Source organism: Lagopus muta, chromosome 1, assembly GCF_023343835.1.
Source record: "Lagopus muta isolate bLagMut1 chromosome 1, bLagMut1 primary, whole genome shotgun sequence".
NCBI lineage: Eukaryota > Metazoa > Chordata > Aves > Galliformes > Phasianidae > Lagopus > Lagopus muta.
Genome location: NC_064433.1, coordinates 22,304,618 through 22,325,147, shown reverse-complemented (window position 1 = coordinate 22,325,147; position 20,530 = coordinate 22,304,618). Strand labels below are relative to the sequence as shown.

General features: G+C 37.8%; 1 protein-coding gene across 10 annotated transcripts in view; it reads right to left on the bottom strand.

Annotated features, from left to right (window-relative positions):
- Positions 1 to 20,530, bottom strand: part of CADPS2 (calcium dependent secretion activator 2) — a 303,802-nt gene that overhangs the window by 63,960 nt on the left and 219,312 nt on the right. For 6 of the 10 annotated variants that reach the window (XM_048934392.1, XM_048934388.1, XM_048934390.1 and 3 more), the window contains exons 16-18: positions 18,102 to 18,225; positions 15,934 to 15,954; positions 3,405 to 3,508 (exon numbers count right to left, since the gene is read on the bottom strand). In XM_048934392.1, coding sequence (XP_048790349.1) covers positions 3,405 to 3,508; positions 15,934 to 15,954; positions 18,102 to 18,225 — 249 coding nt within the window. The remainder of the gene's footprint in view (positions 1 to 3,404; positions 3,509 to 15,933; positions 15,955 to 18,101; positions 18,226 to 20,530) is intronic. The other 4 variants (XM_048934391.1, XM_048934396.1, XM_048934398.1 and 1 more) reach the window with 1 other exon arrangement.

The following is a 20,530-nucleotide window of genomic DNA, read 5'->3' as shown; positions in this document are numbered from 1 at the left end:
CAGAAGGGATAAAATGGCCGTGTGAAAAATGTGAAAATATTTTGGAAGTCTTTGCATCAATAATATTAGAAAGCAAATAGATTATGCTGGGAAAGACAACAGAGTCAGAACAAGATTAGAAAACAAAGAATCAAAAGCATCCTTTTCTACTACAAGACTTGCCAAGAACTCCATTGGAAAAGGACTATAAATCCTGCAACTCCTTTTGCCAAGAGAAAGAAAAGAACAAAGGACTATATGTTATCAGATTGGTTTATTTTTCAAGTAATTTCTCTATGTACATTTTGCTCTTATTTGCTCATCAGAAGGGATGGACTGAACGTGAAACATTATTCCTCAAAGTCTAGGAGTTTTTTAATAAACAGAATATTTTAAAATTCCTATTTTTGTCTTAAATATATCAGCTTCTCCTGAGGAAAGCATACTGTTTCCCTTCATCAAATGCTTCTCCTGAATTTCACAAATGTTTCTATTAACTTTCAGCAACTTCAGAACTTGTTAGAAAATTGATAAAAATGAAGATTCTTAGGTAAGCTTAGCTTACAGATGAAACTTGTGGAAAGTAGTGTGTCATCAAGTAGAGCCAGCTTTACGTTAAAAGCCGCCTGATATGTAACTCTTGTAACTTATAACTGTCATTTAAATCTAGGGTTTGAAACTGAATCAAAGGAATCTATATGTTAAAGATGAAGTAAGCTTATGAAATGGGATGAATACCACACACTGCTGAGAGTGTTTTGTTCAGAGAAAACACAGTGATCAGAAATGCCTATACATGCTAGATAAGAAAGTGTCTTTCAAACTAACGTTCCTCTCATGATGAATATTTTTGAGTTATCCATCTGGGATGTGTGTAGCTTAAGCTACACAAGTGCTGAGTTGCCACAGCTTCTAATAATTTCACAGAAATCATCGCTTGTATTTCTGAAATGCACATCCCAGACATGCAGAATGATCTGCTCAGTCCAGAAGGGGATCAAATAAGAGACAACCTCTACAGGTATGTTCTTGCCTCTTCAACTTCCTGATGGATTCCGACTTTCTTGATATGTGGTGGATAACTGTAGCTTAAATGCTGAAAAGATGAAGTGGCAAATGGTTTTAAAAAAATGCTCAGCAGGCTGGAAATATTACTGAAGGACACTTGGTGTGCTGCAGTGTCAGGACTTAAGGACACTGGCATCACAGTGAAAAGAACAGACGAGGCTTCAAAAATTTTGGCAAGAGTTTGAAGTGGGGTTTTTTCTTCAAACTGGAGGAAGTTTCTCATTAGTAAATCCTGTTTAAGAGGAAGCATTATTATTACTCTAGAAAATAAGCAAATGCAAAGAAATAAGGATAGAAGAAAAGTTACACATAGCCTTTATTAGGTGCCCCTTTTAGGCAAACAAAATTCCTTCTCAAAAATATTGTCAGAAAATCAAAGCAAAAAAAGAAAACCCCAAACCTGAGCAAAACAACACATTCTTTTTCCATCTTCCTCCTCTTCGCAAATGACGCCTTGAATCAAAACAGAAATTATTCTGACCCTCTCAAGAACTACTCATCACCATGTAGGCAGCAAGTAAGAAGAACAGAATAACAAATATAGCTAAGATGGTTCTTCAGTCACTATGGATAATATGAAAAGGCTAAAGACAATTAGCCATTGGTGACACACATTCTATACAGCAATAGCACTGACATCATTAGAGGAAGACCAAAGAGCTGAGATTACAGAATGACACGCAAATGTAGCAACGCAACACCAGAAATCATCAGATCAATTCATGCTATACATTCAACGCACAGTTCCATGCTCTAAATGGTGAAAAATAATGAATCATTGAGTCACGTACCTCTCTTCCCTTTGGAAATCCCAGAAATTTGGAAGTGTTGTGAATAAAAAAAAATCTAGTATTACAAAATGTGATAAACTTCTAGAGAGTTTGAGAATTTTAGAGATTTCTGATCCTTTTCATCCACTGCACTGAACATTTACTTAACATTACAGTGTGAAGTCACCGTACCTAATCTTCTGTTTTGAGTAGGGAATGTATGATTTTTGTGATCTTTTTCTCATACATATTTTAAAACTGAAATTCTTCATGTTCTATCAGTTTCAGTAAAATTGAACATATGCCACATGAATCAGGGAAGGGGGATATAATCTCAAAATTCCCTTTATTTCTCTCAAACTGTTTTAGATTGAAAACTTCTGCTGACCTGATTTTTCTGAAGGTACATGCAATTTATATTTGCCCTTCCAGAAAATACATCCCTGAATGCAAGTTACTAATGTGAACAGTGATTTCTGAACAGAGATGTTTAATCATACTTGTATCATTTGATTTGTTTCCTTTGTGCTCTTTTCCATAGAATTATAACATTCTTACATTAATGTAGAATTTGTCTCAAAAGACAAAGTCAACAATATATATATATTTATTAAGTAATCATTACAGAGTAGCACAGTGGCAACAGCAGTGTAAAATGGGATCTCCAGGGAATTAATTTCAAATCATTGAAACAGCTGTTTCTTCATTGTAAGATAAAATATCTCTAACAAGTTCACACATGACAGATGTAGGCTAAAAACTAGATTTGGTAGTGTGATATAAAACCAGATGTTTTGAATGATCATATTTTTAACTATATATACTAAATCATGTTTATCTTTTTGTATATTTTCCTCAAAAATATTTATTGATTTTCTGAGAACATTTTAAAAACAATTTCCTGAACCTTAGAAAACTATTCATTATGTGTTAATAATATATACAATTATGGGTACCTGGTCAAGTTTATTTTTGTAGTACCTTGATATAAAAGGTGCTGTAATTCTAAATTTTCTAAATATTATGGTTTCTTTATCAAAAAGGAAAAGACTTGATAGTAAGAAAGACAAAATTATTCCGTTTTTTTTTCCTACTTAAAAATGCCATTTTGAAAAGGGCAAGTTTAAAAGCAGTACTATTCTAATCAACAGAAAAGCAATGGGAATGTGATAATTATAACCACCATAATTTTAATGTTGAAATCAAAACCTAAACAGCACGATGGATTCATGCTACCTTCAGCTACATTTTCTTCCTATTTTGAGTGACAGGTGAAAAGTTGGAAGGAACAACTGCATAAGGCTATGAATGTTTTCCATACCATTTCACAACCTCCAGCACAAAGATGTTTTCTGTATTTCATGCTCTTTAAATTTTGTTTCTATACCTACAGTTCATTCAAGCGATTCAAGTAGAGTTGTATTTCACTTCACTTTTCATAAGCTTCAAGTCCCTTATTTCTCTGTAAATGTGAACTGCCTTAAACATATGTCAGAGAGTAAAGCTAAAATGTTTCTTGACAGAATTGCTTCACATCAGGGCAGAAAAAATGTAGGAACAAACCATTCTCTACAGTTACAGCCTCACCTCTGAATGATGTTCTTCATTTTGCTGCAGTACTTCGATACAGAGCTCTGCAAGGTGAAGAACCTCTTCCAGTTTTCTAGCAGGTGTTGCTTGGCTCATGGCCTCTACATGAATACAAAAAAGCAAACTGATATTGCTTTAGTTTGAAATAAATACGTTTCTCTATAGTAAGGGGAAATGTTGTCTGAATGGAAGTTACAATTTTCTGAAGTATAAGCAATTTTACATGTTGAGAATGATCATTTAACATATGTAAAAGCTACTGAATGCCCAAATCACTTGAAAGAGAAAACATTTATTTCACAAAAGAATCAGTGATCATTATAAACATTATCTAATTTGATATGTGAGAACTAACAGGTGTACCAATGTATTAGTGGCACAACTTCTGCAACAAGCAAGTTCTAATTCTCTTCAAGGCCAGAGATAGAAAGACAGCAGGCACTCAAGACCTTTTCTGTTATTGTACTGTTGGTACAATACATTCTCACCAGATGACTCATTACAGTCCTCAGTATTCATGCATTTTGCAGCAGTCAAAATTTTCGAATATGTTTTATCTAAGACTCTACATTTGAGGCATATTTAAAAATAAGCAAAGTGCAAAAGAATGACTATATAAATAACTATTATTGAAATCATTTCTCTAACTTACTACGTGCTGTTCACTTACAGAATTTAATCTATTCAGTATCATAATAAAAAATAGCACAATAAAATAAAGACGTTATAACAGAATTGACATAAGCCTACTAAAAACATATTCATAACAGAAAATAAAGACAAATGGAAAAGTTACGAATGACATTGGGAGCATTCACTCTACACAGCAGATTTCAAAAAGAAAGCAAACAACAAAGCTAAAACAAATGTAACTAAAAATCTTACAAAGCAATTTAAATCAGTTCACTTTAAAATTAAAAACAGTCACAGGACTACATTACAGGCATAGCCATGAGAGACAAGTGAAAAAGAACTGAATCTTCTACAAGCATAGCTTAATTATTGAGAGTAATTGTTCCATATATTTAATCCCTTGAAAGAATTTCAGTATTATGTACGTGAGGTCGTTCACAAAGTTCCTGTCCCAGACCATAAGCCATAAGATGGCAATGATGACACACAATATAGTAGGAGTAATGAAAGACACACCGTTACATGCAAACATTTCTCCTGGTATTTCTTTCCTTCCCACTTTATGCATCCATAATGACCTAGAACATTATCAGATTAATTAAAAAACTTACACTGTCTCCTAGCTGTCAGTAAGAATCAAACTGTATGCACTAAGTATATTTATACACTTAACATTTCTGGCAAGTCAAAACAACTTTTCAGACATCCGAAAGGCAGGCGACCTTGTCCAATTCTTCAAGGCTAACACACTGATGCACAGTATCTTCATGAAATGGAGCTTTAATGTAAATCCAGAAACACTGGATTAGAATCTCCAGCAAACATACACTTAAAGGTGACTATAACAGCAAATTATCCTAATGCCAACAACAAACCGAACAATTTAGTTACTGAAGTATCTAAAAACAAACTTCAAAGCTCACTGAATTACTCCATAAAAGCAGACCTATTCATATAGTAAGATTTCCAAACCCATAATCTAATTAAAGAGTTATAAATGTGGACTAAGCACAAGGCACATACCAGGACATAAAACTACATTCACTGTGTCAACATCAAGGTCATTAATATTGCACTGAATTCACAAATTTGATACTCTAGAACAGTTTAGATGAATATAACCTTCAGTGAATTTAGAAAGGATTGCTTTAGCCATTACCAGGTTACAACATACAGACCACTACTGGATTCAGTCTTAAATTTGTTTATGTGTTTCTTCTCAGACAGAAACTGCTCTTTATAGTGATCACTGTCTTCCTCTCCTTGCAAACACGGCAAAAACGATTCATATGGCTGATACATTGGTATCTGTACCATTGATGTTAATGAGTTTTAGGAAGAAACCACTGATAATAATACAGAGCGGCAAATCTGATTTCAGTATAAACAACTCATTTTTTTAAGGATCAGCCTGTCACAGATCTTACCACTAAGTAAGCAAAATAATGGCTTTTATAATTGCATCAATTTGTAATGACATTAAGCAAGCTTTATATTATTAAAAAAACTATATCCTAAAAAGGCTGTCTCTAAATTAGAAAATAATTCTAATAATTATATCAAATCTGATTTTCCATTGTTGTTTTGGAGTAGGCTTACTTGTTACACCTGGCATAAGCTCAATGTAACCTAGAACTGATTACTGAACAGACATCATTATCATCAGAGATAGCTGGAAAGATCAGAGATTTACTAGCTAATGTTAAGATTATCCTGAACTATCCCTATGATAAGATCATGACGAAAGAAACATGGTCTCACGGAAGTATTAATGTCATTGAGCAAGCACTGGGGAAATACAAAAAACATCTGAGCCGAAATTATGAATTTCAATTAGAAACGGCATTGAAAGAAGTGGGAATGGCAACTTTTTGGTTTGTTGGTTCCTTGGTTTGTTTTAAATGCATAAGAAGTCTAATTGAACGAAAGAAGAGAGAGGGGATCAGGAGTGCTCTCACACAGGCATCGGATTGATAAACACTGTGAAAGGAGAGGACCTATTTATGGTCAAAGACGATGTTGGCATAAAAATAAATCAGTCATCACAAGTTAATCAAGCCAGAAATTGCAAGGATTCATGATGGGACTAATGTCAGGAGTAATTTTTCAATAGGATCAGTGTGTAGAGAAGAGGTCAAGAAACCTCAGTTTCCTTTTCAGGTATACATATTTCTATATAATAACAAATTTCTAAATGATGTTGCATGGCAGGAATGCCCAAAAATGTGGGAGAAATTAAGCTCCCTGAATTATAAGTCTCACATTTGCATGAAATTCTCAGTGTATTTTTGAAACTATCTTCTACTTGCTAAAAACATGCAAATTACTCTTGATGCTTTATACAGTTTTCAGTATTTTTAAAAATAATTATATTTCAATCATCAAATTTAGTTAGGAATGCTGTAGATAACTGCCTTCATTCTGTATCCTTGGAAAAATCTCTCTTATTTTTTTTTGTTTACTATTTCACACAGTAAATTAATATAGGCAATCTCACTTGCATTGTATTTACTTCTCCACATTCCAGTTGGGCTTCATCTAAAGCTTTTTTTTCCATCTGTTACAAAGTTACAAAGTACACCAGTCAGTCTTTTTCTCTAACTAATGACTTCTGCCTTTCCAAAATCAAGCGAGTATGGGTTGACAGACAAAGTTATCATCATTTGCACGGGTGTATAAGCAAGTGGCTGTTAATGCATTTTGAAGAAAAAGTATGAAATATTAACTTTTTTTTTTTTATATTAAATACTGTGCTTGTCTTTATAAGTGTTAAAAAAAAAAAAAAAGGATAAGAGGAATGGAAATCAGTTGTGTCAGTTTTCATTATATTTATAATGTCTTTCTCTCCACAATTACTAAGGGTTGCTGAGATGTGTTTACACTGCTCAGACTAACAAGTTGCTGCAGGAGTCAAGACAGTAAATATGCTGCTTGACATCTTTTAGAAAATAAACAGAAAAAGCCATCCATCATCTGTTTTCAGCTTCACATTCTGTCAAAATGAAAAAGCAAGACAGGGTCTGCAAATAATGGATGCTTTCTCAAGTACACCCTATCAGTGAGTCACACATGTACCAAGAAAATATTGTTAAATGAGCTAAGTTAACTGACTAAAAACTATTGAAATGAAAAGGTGAGTGCTTTATGGATGGATGGAGATCAAGGCAAGAAGGGACTGTCAGATCTTCTGCTTGGAGCTTCTGTTTTATACAGGTCAAAGAACTTCTCCCAGTACCTCCTTTACTGGACCCAAAACCATCAGCTTGTCTAACACCTAACTTATACTTGCTTTCCAGAAAAGACTGTATCTTTGCAGACAAATGTGAAACTCATTTCTTTGCTTATTCTCCAACCCCTGCACATAACCACCATCACTATTAAATGCACGTGTTTAATTTCTCATGAGCATTTTCTTGGCCTTTGGCCCTTTGGTCTTCTATGCCTTACTCTACCAAGTGAAGGGATACTTCCCTTCCTGTTTGTTTTTTCTTCTGTGAAGGTATTCTGTGCTCTGAAATAAGTCAGTTTTCTTTAAGGATCGAAACTGACAAGACTCCTTCAACTATACCCTTTCATCAGCCTTAAAAATATTTTTATCTCTGTGTTATAACAGATTGTACAGTGCTGACTAGAGGATGACTCAAATACTGAGCTCTGCCAGATGTCCTCACAACCTCACACATGCTGCCCTGTTCTGCCACATCTAGATACTGGGATGTCCTGAAAACCTGCTTGTCTGCTTTTACCCAAATCCATTGCAGAGTGAATGTATACCAGAAACAATATTCGGTATGCCACGCATTCCTCTATATGCTAGGGTTAAGACTTAAGCTTACCAAACAGCAACATTTTGCTGTCATTAATTTCCACAGGACTTTTGCATCATCTGTACAAACTTAAGCAAAGATTTTACATCTCTTCCCAACCAAGGATGAAAATATGAAATATCCAGAGTAACTAACTTCCTAGAACTCTGATGATATGGCAGTAACGTCTACTTTCTGAGGCCTCTCAATTAACCTCTTCTTAATGCGTACTTAAGCGAATTTGGTGAGTGCTATTGCTTTTGTAAATGACTGTTAGACGTTAGTGAATTTTATGCCTTATAAAGCTTCATCCATTCCAAGTGTTCTTCCTTAGCTGTTGAGCCAAGAGCCATGACAAATAATGTCTGAACAACTGAGCTGTACCAGCAGAACCACTATGACACTGATCATCAGGACGGGAGCCAACTCTGTGTCAGTAGGGCGAGCTAATTCAGACTTTTCAATACTGCTTGTAACAAAAACAGTACAAATGTCAATAAACTGGAGCTAATATATGCTACTAGACCTGAGCTGACTCCAGAGTTAATCTGCAACTGGGATAATCCATCTACAGATAATTTCAATGTGACCATGATGGATTTTCTTGCAAATTCTCACAAAATTAATTCTGCAGTGAAAAAGTAGAGCGGACATCTGGGAGGACAGGCTATATTCTTCTGATTAAAAAAAAAAATCTAGCCTTATACAAATAATGGAATTTAGCTTTAATTGTGAAGCTGAAACTAGTTTTTCCATATCTGAGAATTAAATAAGATTTTAACTTCTCGAGACAAAACAGTTTTAAAAAAATAATTAATATTACCCGTGGCGTGTACAGAAAGATTATGAGATTTACAGAAAGTTAGAATTTACATCTCCTACTTTATAATCTATTATTTTATAAAGTGGGTGACGTTGCAGTGTTTCTACCCTTTTTCAAATCTATTGTAGTATTCAATGGAATTACTGTCATGGGATAATAGCACATTTATTTTCAGAAAAGGGAATCTATTGACTCATGTGAAGCTGGAAAAAACTGAAACATGAAATCTGAAGAGGTAAAAGCAAAATAAAAAATGCCAGGATGAAAAGAAATCTGATTTTTCAATTCATGATCTAACTTAGGATGCTTTGTATTCTGGTTTTCGCAACATAGAAACTAGCACTTTCTTCCCATCCTTGCTTATAACTTGTAACTTTTCTATAACTTTCTACAAAGAACTAACGTTCTCAGCACTTTTTGTTCTTGTTGTTTTCGTTGTTTTGTTGTGTGGCTTAAAACTTGGAGATAACAAACGTGAGAATTTAAGAGCTCCATGAATGAAGGGAGCCGAATAGCTGACATCCCAGTACGAGAAAGAACTGGTGATTGAAAATGCAGACCTAGATTTCATAAATCTAATAAATTTTAGAGTCTAAACTTCATAGAGTTAGTGAAAGATGTCAATAGCAAATCTAATGCCTGCAGGTAAAGATGCAGGAAAAGTGATGCTGTCAGTTAACTTTGAAACAAATTTTGATAAAATTAGTACTTGAAGACATAGAATAAAGTGTAACAAATTTGCAAATGTAGTTTGTGCTAGATTCATGCAGAGGCTATGCCTGATAGGATATTTTCTTAGAAAATAAATTCAGTAGATCTCATCTATTCTGACTTTACTAAAGCATTTGATACTGTGCCTCATGGGAAAACTATCAGTTAAGCTGAAGAAAATGAGGATTAAAAAAGAAACTGTGTTAGACAAAGAAGATACCTAAAGAGAAAGGCTATGGTTAACGTTGAGAAGGAGAAAAGAAAGGTTTCAAGAATTCCTTGAGTATCCATTGTGGGGCTGAGCTTCTTTAATATTTCACCAATGACTTGAGAATAAATACTATAGTGCTCTGATAACAGTGTTGTAAAACACCAGCAATAAAGAGCAGTGTCATAAATACAGTAATAGAAGAACTGGAGACCAACTTTAAGAGGAAGAGCAATGGACTTAACATAAACAGCAATAAACATTTGCTATAATTCAGCAGTTGGAAATGATCAAAGACCATAAAGACTTGGTTGTATTAGTTTTTCACTGAACAACAGAGTGCCATAAGCATGATGTGGATGGGAAAAGACCAGTCAAACATACTACATTACTGGTTATATTGGGCTTTAGTGGCAAGGCGTTGGTAGCAGGGGCTGCGGGGTGGCCTGTGAGCAGAGCCCCACAGTGCCCTGTGTCAGAGCAGAGCTGCTCCAGCAGGGCTCTGCCACGGCCAGGAAACAACAGCAGCACAGCTGGGAGAAAGGGGGAAGAAATGAGAGAGCAGCGACCCCGCAGGCACTGAGCTCAGGGCAGGAGGAGGGCAGGAGGTGCTGCAGCAGCTCCCCACAGCCCAGGACAGCCCCATGAAGGAGCAGGCCATGGGCACCACACCAAGCATTATAGATTGGGAAGCAGTAGTACTACTGTGCAGGTATTTAATGGAGATGATACAGTCATCAGTGTTCAAGAAGATTCAAACATTAATAGAGAAAGTCTTTCAAGATGGTAATGAAAAACAAGAGACTAAACTTCTCAGACAAGGTAAGGAAAATTTACTAAAAAATAGGTTTTGTAAGTATAAAAAATGTCTAAAATACATCATAGGGCAAGGCAGGATTGAAGATGCAAATGCCAAAGCTATCTAAGATAAAGGAGGGAGGTACTGCGCTGACAAATAGGAAATGACATGACTGTAAGGTGATTCGTAGCCGATAGAGCAAGCAGGACTTGAAATGGTCTTCCCGTACTTGAAGCAGGAAGCAGAAAATGGGAAGAATGATGTCACAGAGAAAGAACAGCTCATGCAGCTGTTAAGCCAGGATTTGGGTATGCTGATGAAGGAGGTATCAAGACATTAACCGCAGGTTCCCTTCAAGACCTCTGTTCCAAAATTGAAATCACGGATTGATTTAAGAGGATACAGGGATGTATCCTGTTTCTGCTTAGTTGTACAACAGAGACCAAGAAGGTGCTGTGCTGCTGTGCAAGTCACTCATTTTTGTTTATTCAGTGAAATGAACATGCATGGAGAGCTTTAATCAAGTCCTCTCCAGGTACAACGACTCTCTCCACTTGCCTTCTCTTTTTCAATAGAGATTCAAACATTTCAATAATGTTTGTAGTGTTCTTCTTTTTAAGTCAGAAAGATCCTCCTGAGCTCTGAGGGCATTTACATACGAGTTTCAAAAGGAAGGGTAGTATGCAGTGAGTATGTTAATGAATTACGTCCTTTGAAGAAAAAACTACTGTTGCGTTCCTCCTGACCCTCTACTGTATGCAGTTAACAGTTATTCAGCCTTTGGTGGAGAAAGCAATACTGAGATGACAACTGTGTTTTGTCTTTGAGCAATTGTGCGCTACATAGTAAATATCTGCACTGATTTTAATAAAATTTATTCTCATTCTTGTTATTCTCATTCTTGTTCTCATCTGTTAATGATGACAGATACTGACCTGTTTGCTTCACAACCATTTGCCACATTCATCCTTAACCAAGGCCATTTTTTACTCTACAGAAAAGTAATGCTCTGTACTGAAAAATTTGTTTACACGTGAGATTTTCTCACTTGGCTTTGGAAATAACAGCAGCACTCATGGAGTCCATTTCTCCTCATTCATTCAGATTTCTAATAAGTGTTAATGGGGAAAAATTGTTTCTGAGAAGGAATAAATACAGTACCTCATTACCATGTTTTTTAAATGGATTTAAGTACGTTATAATTTCTTTATAAGTTTCCCTTTATGAAGGTGAGAAAACAGCAAAAGGATGCATGCAAATTTCTCTAAGCTGTGCTTTTGGAAGCTCTACAGAACTCATCTGAAAAATGCATTTTGGCTCTGGCCTCAGAATCCAGCAGGCCAAGTTATGCTCAGCATTATTTATTGGGAGTGTTTAGTACTGAGTAAAACTGGGAAACGTGTCATACACAAAATGATTCGGAAGTACTTTCAGGTAGCAAAGTCACAAAGACAGCACGTTCTGAAACGAAAACGGTTCATACTTAGAAAGAGATTTTAATATATTGATGCCATGATCATCATCTTCACAAATCACAAGCCCTTGCTGCAAACTACAGGAGCGTTATATGAGAGTTCTTAGGCATAGTTCAAAATGACAATAGTAGGCTTGCTGCTGTTCTCCTCGTACTGGCAATTATACTGACTGAACAGATTTGTTACTCCATGAGAATTTTGGCAGTTCATGTCATGAGAAATGACATGCTGAACCTTGCATAATTTTCACTGCAAATGTAACTTTTATTGAAAAATGCTGTTCTACAATGTGGCAGTGCTAAATAAAATGTCATTCCGGCTGCAAACAAATCCTGTCAACTCAAGTGCTGCTTATACCACTGCATCTGCCATTAAGAAAGTAACCACTGACTTCTGGGAAAGCATTCAGAGTCATCTTCAATTGAGACTGTGAAAATGAGAGCGCTTGGTGAACACACCTGGGAATCTGGCAACTACACTGCTCAGAAAGGATTCTCTCAACAAGAACAACTTGCATGTTCACCTCTGTACTACCTAACCAAGGATACTCCTACAGTTCAAGATTCTCTGCATAGTGTTCAGTGTATAAGTTAAATTGTAAATAATAATTGTTAATAAATAGTTTTTCCTTATTTTCCACAACAATGCAATACATGGTGCTAGGGCTAAGCCTGCTGTCTATCAAGTTCATGTCGAAATCTGCAGTTTAGCTAGCATCACCAATAGGAGCAGGATTTGGCTCTGTTAGCCAGCCTAAAATATGAATGATGCCTAAGACTGAACTTTTACATCACAGAAATGGGTTCAAAGTGACATTAAATTATTGTGCAACAGTCTATTCTGTCAATAAAATTAATTTTCTAAGTTGACTCACTGATTTTCAAATAAACTTCTAGTCAGAAGTATTTAATTAAGCAATTAAATTACAAATACAACCTATAGACCTCTAGTTTCACCTAACACAGTGAATTTCCATTACTCATTGTATGCCATAGGCTTCCCTTTCATTCTGTAACACTGTCATTTGCCAGGTCACTTAAGGGACAGCTTTCCTATCCTAGAATCTCAAGAAGACAGCAATAGTTCCTCTCAAATCATGCTTAAAGCTAATGTAAAATGACTGATGACAGGTACTTCTTTTTTTCTTTTTTTTTTTCTTTCTCTTCTGTGCCTCTAACTTTATGTCATCTGTACTTAATAGTCCATGATTCTGACACAACAAGCTTGAGAAAAAATAAGAATAGCAAGAGTGAGGGAAACAAAGATTTGCACTTGAGGTGATGCATGTTATATAAAAGTGTTCAACTGAGATTTTGGAGCACAAATGTCATACCAGACAAACTCCAAATTGAGTTTCCTCTTTTCACAGATTCAACACTTTCTAGATTTCTCATTTGAAGAGACATTTTATTCAACAGCTGCATGAGTTGAAGTAGTAAGTGGAATATTTGTACTATCTAGTTTTAGGTGTCTTACCTAGCAGAGAACTCCTCTTAAGGTATATTTGTATTTGATAGTATGAAACCCATCTTTTCACAGAGACATTCCTGAAGAAGCCTCCAGGTGCTCAGGAACACCTGCTTAAAGGTCCTTTCCCTGTTGGTAGGGGGGATCAGGTGGTCACCTGGTTGTGTACTCATTCTAACAGGCAGTGGCAGAAATGCCTGTATCACTACACTGTCTTTTTCCTTTTTTAACAACTCTGATTGGAACACTTCTGTTTCCATGGTATTTAAACCTTTTAAATGAAAATCAGTGGAAGTGTTAGGAATCATGAGAATTTTCAGACTCTTCAGTTATATATTCACCGGACTTCTAAGCTGCACTTCACAGAATCACAGAATAGCCAGGGTTGGAAGGGACCTCAAGGATCATGAATCTCCAACCCCCCTGCCACAGGCAGGGCCACCAACCTCCACATCTAATACTAGACCAGGCTGCCCAGGGCCCCATCCAATCTGGCCTTGAACACCTCCAGGGACGGGGCATCCACAAACTCTCTGGGCAGTCTGTTCCAGCAACTCACCACCCTCTCTGTAAAGAACTTCCCCCTGACATCCAACCTAAATCTTCCCTCCCTCAACTTAAAATCATTTCCCCTTGTCCTGTTGTTACCAACCTTTTCAAGGAGGTGACTCCCCTGCTGTTTGTAGGCTCCCTTTAGGTATTGAAAGGCTGCAATGAGGTCACCCCACAGCCTTCTTTTCTCCAGGCTGAATAAGCCCAGCTCCCTCAGCCTGTCCTCATAGGGGAGGTGCTCCAGTCCCCTGACTATCTTTGTGGCCCTCCTCTGGACTCTCTCCAGCAGCTCCCTGTCTTTCTTGTACTGGGGGCTCCAGACCTGGATGCAGTGCTCCAGATGGAGCAGAGTAGAGGGGGACAATCACCTCCCTGTCCCTGCTGGCCACCCCTGTTCTGATGGAGCCCAGGATACCATTTGCCTTCTGAGCCGCAAGGGCACACTGTTGGCTTATGTTAAGCTTTTCATCAATCAAAACCTCCAGGTCCTTCTCCACAAGGCTGCTCTTAAGCAGTCTGTATGGATGCCTGGGATTCCTCCAGCCCAAGTGCAAAACTCTGCACTTTGCTGTGTTGAACTTCATTAGGTTCACCCAGGCCCACCATTCCAGCCTGTTGAGGTCCCTCTGAATGGCATCTTTTTCTTCCACCACTCAGCTTGGTGTCGTCAGCAAACTTGTTGAGAGTGCACTTGATAAAGATGTTACAGAGCACCGGTCCCAAGACAGACCCCTGGGTCGCTGCTCATTACCGGCCTCCACCTGGACACAGAGCCATTGATGACCACCCTCTGTCTGCAGCCTTTCAACCAGTTTCTTATCCATCAAGTGGTCCACCCATCAAATCCACATCCCTCCAATTTGGAGATGAGGATGTGGTGGGGGACCATGTCAGAGTCCTTCCTCAAGTCCAGGTAAATGACATCGGTCACCTTCCCTTTGTCCACCAATGCCGTCACTCCATCACAGAAGGCCATCAGATTGGTCAGGCATGACCTTCCTGTGATGAAGCTGTGCTGGCTGTCTCGGATCACACGCTCATTCCTCATGTGATCAAGCATGTCATCCAGGATGATCTGTTCCATGAATGAATACTAACTTTTAAAAATGTAATCTTTATAATTTGATAATGTTTTCTGCTTGATTACTGGCTATGGAAGCTGTTCCTCTTACAGAGAATGGAGAACTAAGAAATGGACTGCCTTTCTCCCTTCAGGTCCGTCACTGTCAAGGAGCTCTGTTTTCAACTATCTTTTGAACAACTTTAAAGTCACCTTTAACACAAAATGATCTTACACTGGGAACGCTACCAACTCAATGCCCCTTCCCATAGCCATGGTTGGAAACCAGAAAGCACTATCATCAGGCTTTAAAAAAAGTAAAGCAGAAGTGTGCATAGCTATTATTTCCATTCTATTCTATTCTAAATTCTATATATATTTGCAATCCCTCATACTTCCATGCAGCCAGTAGGACTTTACCACACACCTGAATAGTCATTTCTACACAGCTTTTATGGAGACAATATTTCAACCATGCCCTTTTTGATCTTTTTGTAACTCTTTGAATAAAAACACTCAGAAAACTCTCTGCATTACTAGAAACAATATCAGACTCATGGAATCAGAAACACAAAGAACAAACATGCTCTCAAACCTCATCTGTAACTAGAAAAATAAACATACCACTAAACAGAATCATATCAGAATGATGTAAAACAAGCTTTGTCATATGAGTTCTCATATAAAGTCCTTCATTTTGAATTTAAGAGCCAAACTTGTCAGCATCTCTTAGTTACATCTTTCACAGAAACTAAATTTTTCAACATTCCAAAAGATAGAGGTTAATAAAATCACCTAAATTACTAATAAATACGCATGCCATACTTAAATAACAGTGTAAATGATGAACACATGGACACTACACCAAGACTAATTTTAAGGCTTGTACATGCTCTGGTCAATATCTTGGTATTGTTGAAATCAACAGAATGAAAAAACAACACATGCAACAGACTAAATCACATGCAGACATGCACACAAATAGTAATCACCTGAGTCTTTTTCTGCTGTTGCTAAATACAAAACAAACAAAAAAAAAGAAGAAAACCAAAAAAGAAAAAAGAAACATCATTGCAGAAATAAAACTGTTTTAATTTCATGACAATAGAACAGATACCAAATAAGGAATTAAAAAGAATTTTGAGTACAGCAGTGACACTCCTGACTGTGGCAGAGATGCTCATACAATGCATTGTCTTCTCTCTTTTTTAGATCTTAAAATGCAATCTGAGGAGTAAGTAATTAATGCAAATGCAAACATGAATTACTTTTAAGAGAAGAACATTTCAGTGCCTGAGGTGCAGCAATTCTCCCATAGGCCTAAATGACAGAATGAAATCTATTGCATTTATGCTGGTAAAAATGTAAGATGTTTATTATAAATTCACTATAGGAAAAGATAAATACAGGCTCCATTGCTACTGAAGACAAAGGTGTTTATTTTTCTCATGTTATGGTGTTAGAGCCCTTTACTTTCTACTCTATTTTATTCTCAGAAAAAGTACTTTACACTTTTTTCCTTGATGTACTACACTGCTGTATGCAATTATCAATTGTATTTTGGGATAACATGAGTGTAAATATACTTACAGAAACCTAGTTTTGTCAAAAAGAAATAAGCAAGTTAAAATATGCTATGGAATGGACTTCAGTGTTATCTGCCACTCCAGATTAGTGCAGTATTAACAGTATGTATATTTAAAAGGGCAGAATTTGCTACTTACACGGGAACTGGTAGCATTTTCCAGGATCTAGTTAAAAATCCTGACAAAAGATGTACTCATTTCATGGAACAACAAAAAAAACTTTCCCAATCCAGTTTAGTGTCAGAGAGTTAAGATATCTTTTGCAAACTTTTGTCATCTTATATAATGTTTCCGTTTCCTTACTCATTATTTCAACAGGTTTACTAAGAGACAAATACTGAGCACCAGAAAATCCACTATAAATATGGAAAGACAAAAATAAGGGAAATCATACTTTTGCTTTTTCATCTTCCGGAATAGATTTAATATTCACCCTCCTTTCTTTAACACAACATGGTATCATAATTAATTATGATGAACTGGTTTCATGTTGTTACTCCCATGATCTAATACTGGTTGCTATAGTGATGAGATAGGTTTTTTTGTTTATCACGTGTGAGATTGGTTAACTCATGTTTTTCAGAGAATTTAAACAGAAATGGAAAAAGGAAAAAAAAAGTTGACTTTAGAGTACTGCAGAAGATATGAGGCTTCATTTTGCTATTATGATAACTCTATTTATTCTAGTGTATTTCTAGATATACATGCTACGAATAAAAACTTACTATCCATAACAAATATATTTTTTTAGTAAAATCTATCTTTCATTTATTTTCCTATTAATTGACAATGCCTCCAAAGAAACAGATAGATGCAAACACGTTGTTTTCTACTCCTGAATATATTTGCACAGACGTAACTTTCTGTGCTTTATGGAGCAGATCTTAACTAAGCATTTCACTATTGTGACTTCCTTTTTGTTCTCCATAAGGTTTACATGCTTACGTACAGTATTTAAATGATTCTGTGCATCCTAGCCAATCTTTTGAGAAAAATCTTAATTTAATTTCACTGCAATGTGTTCCAGAATACATGGAAATTCCAGAAAATAAACTACTGATGTAGTTCATTCAATAAATCAGGATGTAATTAAGATTTTAAATATCAGATTATTATCATACATCTGACAACACAATGACATAAATAAATAACACTTATCTGTCAGCCTTATAAATACATCAGAAAGACATCTATATCCAGAGTTTTCAAGTTTCAATGTACTGTTACTGTTGATAAGGAAATAATTTCCTGTCAGTAGTTTAATTGCTAGAAAAAGGGAAATAAAAAATAATCCATAAACAACCTTTTAGATTTATGGAAAACTCAAAAGTGAGAACAAAGGGCAACTTAAATTAAGAAGTCCTGGTCTTCCATTCAAACAGGGTCCCAGGAGGCATATTAAAGCAATGAATAGGAAAAAGCTCCGTAGTTCACCAGCTGAGATTTTAATGAGACATTTCCCCTTGCTGTGGAAAGGGTTTGTTCAGGAAAGGGAAAAGGCTGCTCACAGAATATTTAGTTAATAGGCATTGTTGGCTTTTACAGCCACTTTGGCAATTGATTGCTGTACTAACCTTCTATTTTGGCATATTCTGTAAGTCGAGTGTAATTGATCAAGGCAGCCTTCTCCAGACATTTTCTGACCACTTTCTTCACCTCTTCTGCTGGTATGGGAGTGGCAATGTCTTTCATTAAAACCTGTGCCAGAGACAATTATAGACAATTATACCACTTGGTTACACACATTACTCAAAACCCATGGGAAAAGGATAAAAGTATTGTAATGTTACTTCAGAGCTGATAACTGTTGAAGGCATTAATCAAAAAGGAACTATTTCAGCTGGTGAAACTGGGTATTTGCTTTTGAAGATTTCTCTTCAATCCTGTTTGACTGCCTGTATTGTATTTATATGCTATACAAGACTACCTCCACTGTTTGGCATCTTGAAGCATGTCAGTCAGTCATCCTTTGGATGACATTATGAACAGTGCAATGAGAGTGTTCCCCGGACGGTTTGGATCCTGGTATCCACTAAACATGTGAATGTGGAAATTTGCTTGGTTCTCACTTATGGAAAAATTTCCATCATTGCAAATCCACTGATTTTTTAACCGTGTAAAGGAGAAACTGTGAATACTGTCAGAAGTATTCCCTGTTTCAGTATCCCTGACCTCGGTGCCAGGGAAGGTTATGGAGCAGATTGTCTTGAGGGAGATCATGCGGCATGTGCGGGATGACCGGGGGATCAGGCCCAGCCACCATGGGTTCGTGAAGGGCAGGTCCTGCTTGACCAACCTGATCTCCTTCTATGATCTAGTGACCCATCTGGTGGATGAAGGAAAGGCTGTTGATGTGGTCTACCTAGACTTCAGCAAAGCCTTTGACACTGTCTCCCACAGCATTCTCCTGCAGAAGCTGGCAGCCCGAGGCTTGGATGGGTACACTCTTGGCTGGGTAAGGAGCTGGCTGGAGGGCCGGGCTCAGACAGTGGTGGTGAATGGAGTCAAATCCAGCTGGCGACCGGTCGTGAGTGGTGCTCCCCAGGGGTCGGTGCTGGGGCCTGTCCTCTTCAATATCTTTATTGATGACCTCGATGAGGGCATCGAGTGCACCCTCAGTAAATTCGCAGATGACACCAAATTGGTTGGAAGTGTGGATCTGCCTGGGGGTAGTGAGGCCATACAGAGGGATCTGGACAGGCTGGAGAGCTGGGCTGAAGCCAATGGGATGAGTTTCAACAAGGCCAAATGCCAGGTCCTGCACTTCGGCTACAACAACCCCAGGCGACGCTACAGGCTTCGGGCGGTGTGGCTGGAGGACTGTGTAGAGGAAATGGACCTGGGGGTATTGATTGATGCTCGGCTGAACATGAGCCGACAGTGTGCCCAGGTGGCCAAGAAGGCCAATGGCATCCTGGCTTGCATCAGAAACAGTGTTGCAAGCAGGAGCAGAGAGGTGATTGTTCCCCTATATTCAGCACTCGTCAGGCCGCACCTCGAGTACTGTGTCCAGTTTTGGGCCCCTCACTGCAAGAAAGATATTGAGGCCCTGGAACGTGTTCAAAGGAGGGCAACAAAGCTGGTGAGGGGTCTGGAACACAGGCCATATGAGGAGAGGCTGAAGGAGCTGGGAATGTTCAGCCTGGAGAAGAGGAGGCTCAGGGGAGACCTCATTTCTCTCTATAACTTCCTGAAGGGAGGTTGTAGTGAGCTGGGGGTCGGCCTCTTCTCTCGTGTCATTAGTGATAGGAGCAGAGGGAATGGTTTCAAGCTACAGCAGGGGAGATTCAGGCTGGACATTAGGAAGTATTACTTTCCAGAAAGGGTGGTCAGGCACTGGAATGGACTGCCCAGGGAGGTGGTGGAGTCAGTGAGCCTGGGGGTGTTCAAGGAAAGGCTGGATGTTGTGTTGAGGGACATGGTTTAGTGGGAGCTGTTGGGAATAGGTGAACGGTTGGACTGGATGATCTTTTAGGTCTTTTCCAACCTTGGTGATTCTATGATTCTATGATTCTAAGTAGTAAATACTGACTGCTTTTCCTCCTTTCCTGGGCTGGGAAAGAGCTGGGGCTGTTCAGCCGGGAGAGGAAAGGCTGCAAGGTGTCCAGACAGCAGCCTTTCAGTATCTAAAGGGGAGCTACAGGAAAGAAGGGGACAGACTCTTTAGCAGAGTCTGTGGTAACAGAAGGAGAAATGGTTTCAATCTCAATGAGGGTGGATATAGATTACATATAAAGAAAAAGTATTTGAGAGTGAGGGTGGTAAAGCACTGGAACATGTTGCCCAGAGATGTGGTGGATACACCATCCCTGGAGATTTTCAAGGTGAGGCTGGACCAGGCTGTGAGCCACCTGATCTAGCTGTGGTGCCCCTGTTCATTGCAGGGGAGTTGGACTAGATGACCTTTAAAGGTCCCTTCCAACCCTATGACATTATCTATATAAGCTGCACCCTCATACAGCACATCTCTAAATTACTGTTAGAGATAGAAGGAGTTATAGTC